The sequence below is a fragment of the Rutidosis leptorrhynchoides genome, chromosome 6 (genome assembly GCF_046630445.1).
Source record: "Rutidosis leptorrhynchoides isolate AG116_Rl617_1_P2 chromosome 6, CSIRO_AGI_Rlap_v1, whole genome shotgun sequence".
Lineage (NCBI taxonomy): Eukaryota > Viridiplantae > Streptophyta > Magnoliopsida > Asterales > Asteraceae > Rutidosis > Rutidosis leptorrhynchoides.
This window is the reverse complement of record NC_092338.1, coordinates 246250128-246262236: the sequence shown is the minus strand read 5'-3', so window position 1 is coordinate 246262236 and position 12109 is coordinate 246250128. Positions and strand designations below refer to the sequence as shown.

At 34.6% G+C, this 12109-nt stretch overlaps 1 protein-coding gene across 1 annotated transcript; it reads left to right on the top strand.

Annotated features, from left to right (window-relative positions):
- Positions 1-3948: 3948 nt before the first annotated feature.
- Positions 3949-4527, top strand: LOC139854448 (uncharacterized). Its single transcript, XM_071843751.1, has one exon. It carries the CDS (start codon positions 3949-3951, stop codon positions 4525-4527), a length of 579 nt encoding a protein of 192 aa, XP_071699852.1.
- Positions 4528-12109: the final 7582 nt, after the last annotated feature.

Sequence of the window (12109 nt, the reverse complement as noted above, 5' to 3'; positions counted from 1 at the left end):
TATAATTGAATCTACCCATTTTTACCCCTAGACCATAACTAATATCTACCATATATAGTTGGGCTGCACATTCAAGAACTAAAATCCACCATTATGTTGTTTAGTGTGTAGCAACTGTTTTATTACTTCAATTACTCAAGTGCAGCAACTGTACATCACAATTGCATAACAGAAATGTTTCATTCTATTAAACACTTGCAAAACAGAATTGTTTCATTCCATTCGATGCTAAATTCACTTGCAAAATGAATCATATTTCGAATTTTAGGTTTAAAAAATGAATCATATTTCGAATTTGAGCAATTTGTGTTTCTAGCTTCCATAGTGTGTACTGATACGTATTTTGAATTTTGGGGTTGGAAAAAGAATCGTGGATTACAGTAAAAAGGGAAGAAGAGTTGCAAATATTAAATGGTTAGAAGTCACGTGATTCGCACATGTTACCAACTTAACGGACCATTAATTGGTCGTTTGTTTCAGGGACTAAGTTAGGACAAAAACCTAAACACAGTGACTAATAATGCAGGAATAAAATGATAGTGACTAAAACAGCAAAACTTGAAAAATATAGGGACTATTTGGGCAATTTTGTCATTTGTATTTGTTTACTCTATCTTGAAATTAAATGTTTTTACAAAATAATATTGGTGGGCAATGGATTAGCTTTGATATTTGGGATGATAACTTAACTTTTTTTTTTTTTTACGCGAACCTTACATAAACCATTCCAGATAATTGTTATATAGACTGGTTGGGTGGCTACTATTTGGGATGTAACTTAACTTTGATTTGGTTTGTGCTTACATCTACAATTGTAAGTGGTTTTACTTTTAATTATTGTTTTAAATTGCTCACTTAACCATATGCTTGCTAGACAAATCAGTGGGGGTGCTTACAGGCTAAGTAAAATAGTTTAGTAATTGGACAGAGTGTGTGGTCTCAAATTATGAAGGCTATTCAAGTTGCAGATGACCAACAGATTATTCCTTTTTCATCTATTCGTAAACGCATTGGCAACGGTACAAACATACTATTTTGGAAGGATTGTTGGCATGGTAATGCTCCTTTAATGACTCGTTTCAATAGATTGTATCATTTGGACACTAATAAAGATTGCCGTTTAAGTGATCGATTTGTTCTTGGTTCGTGGCAATGGGAATGGAATCGATCACATATTGGTTCTAGAAATGAACAGCTCCTACAGAATTTGATTGATGACATTGGTGATCTTGCATTGATAAATGAGGACGATTCATGGCATTGGACGCTTAATTCTAGTGGAGTTTAATGTTGCTTCAACAAGAAAGGTTACTGAACAGAGATTACTTCCTTCTTTATATTCAAGTACATGGTGGGAATCTTTCATTCCGAGGAAGGTGAATGTATTTATGTGGAGATTCAGGCTTGATCGACTTCCATTACGATTTAATTTGGTGACAAAAGGTATTAATGTTGACTCAATTCAGTGTGCTGTATGTAATCATAACGTAGAAACTATAGATCATTTATTCTTTGCTTGTGAGACGGCTAACGATTTGTGGAGACGAATAAAGGTATGGATTGATATTGATATGCCATCTTGTCTATCGTGGGATGATTGGTGGCAATGTTTGAAGATGTGGATCAACGACAAAGAAAGAAGAAAAAGATGTATGCAATTGGGGCAACCACATTATGGTTACTTCGGCGATATCGGAATAACTTGGTGTTCAATTCGGGTCAGTTAAAGAAACACTCTTTATTTGATCCTGTTCGCTCTTTTTCGTTTTTGTGGCTTAAACATAGAGGACATTTTAATATTTTTTGGAATGATTGGCATACAATGCCGTTGTAAACGCTTTGTATCATTCTAGCGGCTTGCTAGAATGTATAGTTTGAATAATAAAATCTCAATGTTCCAAAAAAAAAAAAAAAAAGTTTAGTAGGTGACCATAAATAGAAATCTAAGACTCTTTAATGCTTAAAAATATAGCAATAAAAATGGATAAATGATACTAGTATATATAGTATTGGCATTGATCTTTTAAAACCTGGGTCTAAAATTGACCAGTACATAAAATGATTTAAATTATCTTCAAGTATTATGTTAAAATTTTTCCCATTCTGGGTATTAATGTTAATATCATCGACAAATATACCAGGGTTATGAGATAATAAGGGATCTAAAAAGTCAATAACTGTTGGAAGAACTGCGAGAAAAAAAAAAAACTGCCTCATCGCGGCAGCTACTGTATCGTATTATGGGATTACAGGTACACACGTCATTATTTATTGGCAATATTTAGTTTTAATCTAACTTCGTTTACTTAAAGTTGTCTTGTTCATTAGAAAAACAATGGAATAAAGTTGACGGTGAAAACAAGAGAGACTTGCTTGATTTAATAAAGATACGTACTAAAAATTCTGTATTTTGACTACCAAAATACGTTAAACATTGATTACTTCACAGAACAATGTTCATTTTATAAAATTAAATATTGATTTGACGGATAAATGTGAGGCAAGTTGAAATTTCTTTTTTGTTTGAAAGTACTTTTATCATGATAACATCTAAATGACTGTCAATTTTGGGAGTGGTTGTGTGTTAACCTGCCCTGTCCCTACTCATTTTGACTTATAAAGAATGCCCCATTTCTACCTGAACACTGATTGATCTTTATAGTGTAGTTGGATCCAAGTGAAAGTATGCATTATAGCTTCTAAGTTTTCTTTTCCTTGTATGTGAATCTGCACATTTGTCAATGATGTGTATTCTGATACATTACCTAGTGTTTTATTATGATAAACAGGTACGAACTGTAATGATTGAGAATTCTGAGAAGGTATTAGACAGGGGTGATCGGTTGGAGTTGCTTGTATACAAAACTGCCAATATGCAATCGATTACTTTGCTCAGACAATCTGAGGTCTTTAACTTTCATTTCGTGTTTTTGGATAATGTAGGCTGTTTATAAGAGTGTTTTTACTGCTAACAATGTCTAATATATCAGACTCTGCAAGATAACTGAATCTTGTATGGAACAGTTTATGGAAAGTGTTAAAATTATGTTCATATCAAACTCATTTTCTGTTTATCCTTTCTCATTTGTGGTTGTTCTACTCCTTTTGTGTAGGTTGTTATCTTTTGGACTTCCTGTGCAATGTAACCTGTGCTGTTAATGTTATAAAGCTGGAGGGCTTGAGTGAAACTTCTATGGACTGCACTTGTATTAGTTTAAGGAGTGTGGCTAAAGCTGTTTATGTCTGCTTCTTCAAGGGGGTCTTATGTAACTTTCATCTAGGGTTTATTTATATAAACCTGGGCCTTTTGTGTGTCTGACACACAACCACCCCGTTCATCTAATCATCATCTTCATCTATTCCAGTTTTTTACAGTACTTGTGATTCTCATATTGTAATCTTGGCACTCTGTTTGTTATTAGCCAATCTTGGCTAGAGATTGTATCCGGTTTGTGGATCCAATCTTGTTTGTGTTTCTGCTGATCTATACTAGTTGGTTTCAATCTTGGTTAATAATATTGTGGTTTTGGTTGTTTGATATCCCGTTGGTGTAAATTTCACATGGTATCAGAGTTATAGGCTATCGATCGATCGGTGTTTTCAATGAAGAAACCCTAATTTCAGAATTAGGGTTAGTTTTTTTTTTTTTTTTGGTTCGATCATTGCTTTCTGCAATTGTAACCGGTCAAAGCTTCGTTAATCATCTTTCGCTGTATCTTGTTGCCGTGCTAGGGTTTTACACCGTATTAGGGGAGTACCTCTCCTTTATCATCTCTCTCACTTTTCTTTCTTCCCTTTATTTGACCGAATACCAGTGCCCAACTCTTGATCTGAGTTCCTTGAAACTCATGAATACCTGATCAAGCACTTGGTTGATTCAAGACCTGTCTTCCTTTTCCTTACTGGTTTGTTTGATCTTGCTTGTTTTTTGTGTTTTTGTTTGGTGCTATGGGTGATGAAACTGCATTGACCCTTATTAATAAACTTGACTTTGGTGACCCTCTTTATCTGCACCCCAGTGACACCTCTAGCACATCCCTTGTCTCTTTTAAACTCAAAGGAACTGAAAATTACAAAATATGGAGTAGGTCTGTTTTACTTGCTATTGGCACAAAAAATAAAGTTGGTTTTGTTGATGGTACATGTGTCAAAAATACCATTGATGAGGTCTTGTCTAAACAATGGGATAGATGTAATTATGTGGTCTTATCCTGGTTACTTGGATCCATATATAATGAACTGTATGTTGGATTGATATTTTATGAAAATGCTAGTACTGTTTGGTCTGAATTGAAAGAAACCTATGATAAAATTGATGGGCCTATTATCTTTAATCTTCATTTTAACATTAGCACATTAAAACAAGGAGGTAGTTCCTTATCTGAATACTATCATAAGTTAAACTCCCTTTGGAAACAATATGATGCCATGGCCAATTTTAAAAACTGTACTTGTGAAGCTGCTAATGAAACTGCAAAACATAATAGTATGCTTAAGTTAATGCAATTTTTGATGGGGGCTAAATGACTGCTACATGAATGTTAAAAGTAATCTTTTGTTAAGGGACCCATTACCTGATGTCAAAACTGCCGACTCTGTGTTGTCCAGGGAGGAATCCCATAGGGGGCAAAATGACTGCTACATGAATGTTAAAAGTAATCTTTTGTTAAGGGACCCATTACCTAATGTCAAAACTGCCAACTCTGTGTTGTCCAGGGAGGAATTCCACAGGGGATTGACCAATTCTAAAAATAAACCTCAAACATCTGTCTTTCTTGCTCAAACTGGTTGTAACATTTCCTCTTCTAACAATGCTGTTTCTAACAATAATGTTCAAAGAAGAGGAAATCAAAACAATTTTTCAAATGGTAACACTTTTTCAAATGTGAAAAATTCAAATAACCTCTCTAATAGCAATAGAGCTCCACTCAACCCATAATACAAATTCACAAAGTGTAATAAACTTGGGCATACCATAGACAGATGTTATGAAATTGTAGGTTATCCACCTAGGTGGAAAGAAAAACCTTTTAACAAATTTAATAATAAGAACTCTGCAAATCATAGTTCTATGAGTGAGGACACTGGGTCAGGGTCTGGAAACAATATGAATCTGACAAATGAACAAATGGTGAAGTTGTTGAGCCTACTAAATGAGAAATCTGGTCCTGAGATTGCTTCTGGGAATATGGCAGATACTGTGTTAAACAACAGTAAAAAGGTTAATGAAAATTTTCGTAAGTTTTTTAACCCTAAAGCTAATTTTTCAAACAACATGAGCATGGGTTGGATCATTGATTCAGGGGCATCTCAACATATGACTGGGTCTGATAATAAACTTGAAAATGTTATTGATGTTTCTCACCTGAACTTAACTGTTGGTCATCCAAATGGAACTAAAGCACTTATTAAAAAAAATTGGTGATCTAAAACTTAATGGAAAAATAACTCTTTTCAATGTCTTTGTCATTCTTGAATACAATGTGAATCTTCTTTCTATTCATAAAGTGACTAAGGACAGAAAGTTATTTGTTAGCTTTGATAATACTAAGTGCTATATTCAGGACTTAAGGCTGGGGATAACTGTACGAACTGGTGATGTTTATAATGGCCTCTATGTGTTTAATGTAAGTGGTTCTGAAAATGTGAATATGTGTCTTCCTGAAAGTAAAAGTTACTTGTCCAAACACCTATGGCACAGCAGACTGGGTCATCCTTCTGATAATGTTTTGAAAAAACTTAAAGAAAAAATTGATCTTTCAAGTAAAGATACTGTTTTTGAACCATGTGACATATGTCACAAAGCTAAACAAACTAGAGAAACCTTTAATGACAGTGATCACAAGTCTGCTGTAGTTGGGGATCTTGTTCACATTGATCTTTGGTGTCCCATTTGAAATATCCCGTTCTTATTGATTAAAAACGTTCCATATTAATTGATTTCGTTGCGAGGTTTTGACCTCTATATGAGACGTTTTTCAAAGACTGCATTCATTTTTAAAACAAACCATAACCTTTATTTCATAGATAAAGGTTTTAAAAAGCTTTACGTAGATTATCAAATAATGATAATCTAAAATATCCTGTTTACACACGACCATTACATAATGGTTTACAATACAAATATGTTACAACAAAATAAGTTTCTTGAATGCAGTTTTTACACAATATCATACAAGCATAGACTCCAAATCTCGTCCTTATTTAAGTATGCGACAGCGGAAGCTCTTAATAATCACCTGAGAATAAACATGCTTAAAACGTCAACAAAAATGTTGGTGAGTTATAGGTTTAACCTATATATATCAAATCATAATAATAGACCACAAGATTTCATATTTCAATACACATCCCATACATAGAGATAAAAATCATTCATATGGTGAACACCTGGTAACCGACTTTAACAAGATGCATATATAAGAATATCCCCATCATTCCGGGACACCCTTCGGATATGATATAAATTTCGAAGTACTAAAGCATCCGGTACTTTGGATGGGGTTTGTTAGGCCCAATAGATCTATCTTTAGGATTCGCGTCAATTAGGGTGTCTGTTCCCTAATTCTTAGATTACCAGACTTAATAAAAAGGGGCATATTCGATTTCGATATTTCAACCATAGAATGTAGTTTCACGTACTTGTGTCTATTTTGTAAATCATTTATAAAACCTGCATGTATTCTCATCCCAAAAATATTAGATTTTAAAAGGGGGACTATAACTCACTTTCACAGATTTTTACTTCGTCGAGAAGTAAGACTTGGCCACTGTTGATTCACGAACCTATAACAATATATACATGTATATTAAAATATGTTCAAAATATATTTATAACACTTTTAATATATTTTGATGTTTTAAGTTTATTAAGTCAGCTGTCCTCGTTAGTAACCTACAACTAGTTGTCCACAGTTAGATGTACAGAAATAAATCGATAAATATTATCTTGAATCAATCCACGACCCAGTGTATACGTATCTCAGTATTGATCACAACTCAAACTATATATATTTTGGAATCAACCTCAACTCTGTATAGCTAACTCCAACATTCACATATAGAGTGTCTATGGTTGTTCCAAAATATATATAGATGTGTCGACATGATAGGTCGAAACATTGTATACGTGTCTATGGTATCTCAAGATTACATAATATACAATACAAGTTGATTAAGTTATGGTTGGAATAGATTTGTTACCAATTTTCACGTAGCTAAAATGAGAAAAATTATCCAATCTTGTTTTACCCATAACTTCTTCATTTTAAATCCGTTTTGAGTGAATCAAATTGCAATGGTTTCATATTGAACTCTATTTAATGAATCTATACAGAAAAAGTATAGGTTTATAGTCGGAAAAATAAGTTACAAGTCGTTTTTGTAAAGGTAGTCATTTCAGTCGAAAGAACGACGTCTAGATGACCATTTTAGAAAACATACTTCCACTTTGAGTTTAACCATAATTTTTGGATATAGTTTCATGTTCATAATAAAAATCATTTTCTCAGAATAACAACTTTTAAATCAAAGTTTATCATAGTTTTTAATTAACTAACCCAAAACAGCCCGCGGTGTTACTACGACGGCGTAAATCCAGTTTTACGGTGTTTTTCGTGTTTCCAGGTTTTAAATCATTAAGTTAGCATATCATATAGATATAGAACATGTGTTTAGTTAATTTTAAAAGTCAAGTTAGAAGGATTAACTTTTGTTTGCGAACAAGTTTAGAATTAACTAAACTATGTTCTAGTGATTACGAGTTTAAACCTTCGAATAAGATAGTTTTATATATATGAATCGAATGATGTTATGAACATCATTACTACCTCAAGTTTAGTAGGTAAACCTACTGGAAGTGACAAGAAATGATCTAGCTTCAAAGGATCTTGGATGACTTGAAAGTTCTTGAAGTAGGATCATGACACAAAAACAAGTTCAAGTAAGATTTTTACTCGAATTAAGATAGTTTATAGTTATAGAAATTGAATCAAAGTTTGAATATGAATATTACCTTGAATAAGAAAGATAACCTACTGTATATAACAAAGGTTTCTTGATCTTAGATGATTACTTGGAATGGATTAGAAAGCTTGGAAGTAAATTAGTAAACTTGAAGGGATTTTTGAAGTGTTTTTGAAGTGTTCTTCCTATGATGATTATAGGTTGATTCTTGAAGTGATTTTTGATGAAGATGATGATTAACTACTGGAAAAATACGTTCATAATAGTGTGTGTGTGTTGAGAGAGAATTAGAAAGAGAATTGGAAGTGAAATGGAGTGAATGATGAGTGGTAATTGGTGAGTGGTGAGTGGGGTTAAAAGGAGTTCTAGTTAGTTGACTAGCTCATGGTAGAAGTTAAAATTGATTAGTCATACATGACATAATCAAGAGTGGAATCCCATGCTAGTTCCTATTGGTATATACCCATAGTAAGTACGTTTTGAAGCTGTGTATAATACGGGTAAGAATACGACTAGAATTCTTGATGAAAGAAAAGAATGGGAAAGTAACTGTAACCATTTTCGTTAAGTATGAGTGTTTTGATATATGTCTTGAAGTCTTCCAAAAGTATTTTAATACATCTAAATACACTACATGTATATACATTTTAACTGAGTCGTTAAGTCATCGTTAGTCGTTACATGTAAGTGTTGTTTTGAAACCTTTAAGTTAACGATCTCAATTAATGTTGTTAACCCATTGTTTATTATATCTAATGAGATGTTAAATTATTATATTATCATGATATTATGATATATTAATATATCTTAATATGATATATATACATTTAAATGTCGTTACAACGATAATCGTTACATATATGTCTCGTTTCGAAATTCTTAAGTTAGTAGTCTTGTTTATATGTATATAACTCATTGCTAATATACTTATGGAGATACTTACTTATCATAATCTCATGTCAACCATATGTATATCCATATATATATCGTCATGTTGTTTTTACAAGTTTTAACGTTCGTGAATTGCCGGTCAACTTGGGTGGTCAATTGTCTATATGAAACATATTTCAATTAATCAAGTCTTAACAAGTTTGATTGCTTAACATGTTGGAAACATTTAATCATGTAAATATCAATCTCAATTAATATATATAAACATGGAAAAGTTCGAGTCACTACAGTACCTGCCCGTTAAATAAATTTCGTCCCGAAATTTTAAGCTGTTGAAGGTGTTGACGAATCTTCTGGAAATAGATGCGGGTATTTCTTCTTCATCTGATCTTCACGCTCCCAGGTGAAATCGGGTCCTCTACGAGCATTCCATCAAACCTTAACAATTGGTATCTTGTTTTGCTTAAGTCTTTTAACCTCACGATCCATTATTTTGACAGGTTCTTCGATGAATTGAAGTTTTTCGTTGATTTGGATTTCATCTAACGGAATAGTGAGATCTTCTTTAGCAAAACATTTCTTCAAATTCGAGACGTGGAAAGTGTTATGTACAGCCGCGAGTTGTTGAGGTAACTCAAGTCGGTAAGCTACTAGTCCGACACGATCAATAATCTTGAATGGTCCAATATACCTTGGATTTAATTTCCCTCGTTTACCAAATCGAACAACGCCTTTCCAAGGTACAACTTTAAGCATGACCATATCTCCAATTTCAAATTCTATATCTTTTCTTTTAATGTCAGCGTAGCTCTTTTGTCGACTTTGGGCGGTTTTCAACCGTTGTTGAATTTGGATGATCTTCTCGGTAGTTTCTTGTATAATCTCCGGACCCGTAATCTGTCTATCCCCCACTTCACTCCAACAAATCGGAGACCTGCACTTTCTACCATAAAGTGCTTCAAACGGCGCCATCTCAATTCTTGAATGGTAGCTGTTGTTGTAGAAAAATTCTGCTAACGGTAGATGTCGATCCCAACTGTTTCCGAAATCAATAACACATGCTCGTAGCATGTCTTCAAGTGTTTGTATCGTCCTTTCGCTCTGCCCATCAGTTTGTAGATGATAGGCAGTACTCATGTCTAGACGAGTTCCTAATGCTTGCTGTAATGTCTGCCAAAATCTTGAAATAAATCTACCATCCCTATCAGAGATAATAGAGATTGGTATTCCATGTCTGGAGACGACTTCCTTCAAATACAGTCGTGCTAACTTCTCCATCTTGTCATCTTCTCTTATTGGCAGGAAGTGTGCGGATTTGGTGAGACGATCAACTATTACCCAAATAGTATCAAAACCACTTGCAGTCCTTGGCAATTTAGTGATGAAATCCATGGTAATGTTTTCCCATTTCCATTCCGGGATTTCGGGTTGTTGAAGTAGACCTGATGGTTTCTGATGCTCAGCTTTGACCTTAGAACACGTCAAACATTCTCCTACATATTTAGCAACATCGGCTTTCATACCCGGCCACCAAAAATGTTTCTTGAGATCCTTGTACATCTTCCCCGTTCCAGGATGTATTGAGTATCTGGTTTTATGAGCTTATCTAAGTACCATTTCTCTCATATCTCCAAATTTTGGTACCCAAATCCTTTCAGCCCTATACCGGGTTCCGTCTTCCCGAATATTAAGATGCTTCTCCGATCCCTTGGGTATTTCATCCTTTAAATTTCCCTCTTTTAAAACTCCTTGTTGCGCCTCCTTTATTTGAGTAGTAAGGTTATTATGAATCATTATATTCATAGATTTTACTCGAATGGGTTCTCTGTCCTTCCTGCTCAAGGCATCGGCTACCACATTTGCCTTTCCCGGGTGGTAACGAATCTCAAAGTCGTAATCATTCAACAATTCAATCCACCTACGCTGCCTCATATTCAGCTGTTTCTGATTAAATATGTGTTGAAGACTTTTGTGGTCGGTATATATAATACTTTTGACCCCATATAAGTAGTGCCTCCAAGTCTTTAATGAAAAAACAACCGCGCCTAATTCCAAATCATGCGTCGTATAATTTTGTTCGTGAATCTTCAATTGTCTAGACGCATAAGCAATCACCTTCGTTCGTTGTATTAATACACAACCGAGACCTTGCTTTGATGCGTCACAATAAATCACAAAATCATCATTCCCTTCAGGCAATGACAATATAGGTGCCGTAGTTAGCTTTTTCTTCAATAACTAAAACGCTTTCTCTTGTTCATCATTCCATTCAAATTTCTTCCCTTTATGCGTTAATGCAGTCAAGGGTTTTGCTATTCTGGAAAAGTCTTGGATGAACCTTCTGTAGTAACCAGCTAGTCCTAAAAACTGGCGTATGTGTTTCGGAGTTTTCGGGGTTTCCCACTTTTCAACAGTTTCTATCTTTGCCGGATCCACCTTAATACCTTCTTTGTTCACTATGTGACCGAGGAATTGAACTTCTTCCAACCAAAATGCACACTTTGAAAACTTAGCGTACAATTCTTCCTTCCTCAATACTTCTAACACCTTTCTCAAATGTTCACCGTGTTCTTGGTCATTCTTTGAGTAAATAAGTATGTCATCAATGAAAACAATGACAAACTTGTCAAGGTATGGTCCACACACTCGGTTCATAAGGTCCATGAACACAGCTGGTGCATTAGTTAAACTAAATGGCATGCCCATAAACTCGTAATGACCGTAACGTGTTCTGAAAGCAGTCTTTGGAATATCATCTTCTTTCACCCGCATTTGATGATACCCGGAATGTAAGTCAATCTTTGAATAAACAGACGAGCCTTGTAGTTGATCAAATAAGTCATCGATTCTCGGTAGTGGGTAGCGGTTCTTGATGGTAAGTTTGTTCAACTCTCGGTAGTCGATACACAACCTGAATGTACCATCTTTCTTCTTGACAAACAAAACAGGAGCTCCCCACGGTGATGTGCTTGGTCGAATGAAACCACGCTCTAAAAGTTCTTGTAATTGGCTTTGCAGTTCTTTTCATCTCGCTGGGTGCGAGTCTGTAAGGAGCAAGAGCTATTGGTGCAGCTCCTGGTACAAGATCTATTTGAAATTCAACGGATCGATGTGGGGGTAATCCCGGTAATTCTTTCGGAAATACATCGGGAAATTCTTTTGCAATGGGAACATCATTGATGCTCTTTTCTTCAGTTTGTACTTTCTCGACGTGTGCTAGAACAGCATAGCAACCTTTTCTTATTAGTTTTTG

Excerpts from the sequence above, each read along its gene's own strand:
- LOC139854448 (XM_071843751.1), top strand. The coding sequence starts at position 3,949 with ATGGGTGATGAAACTGCATTGACCCTTATTAATAAACTTGACTTTGGT.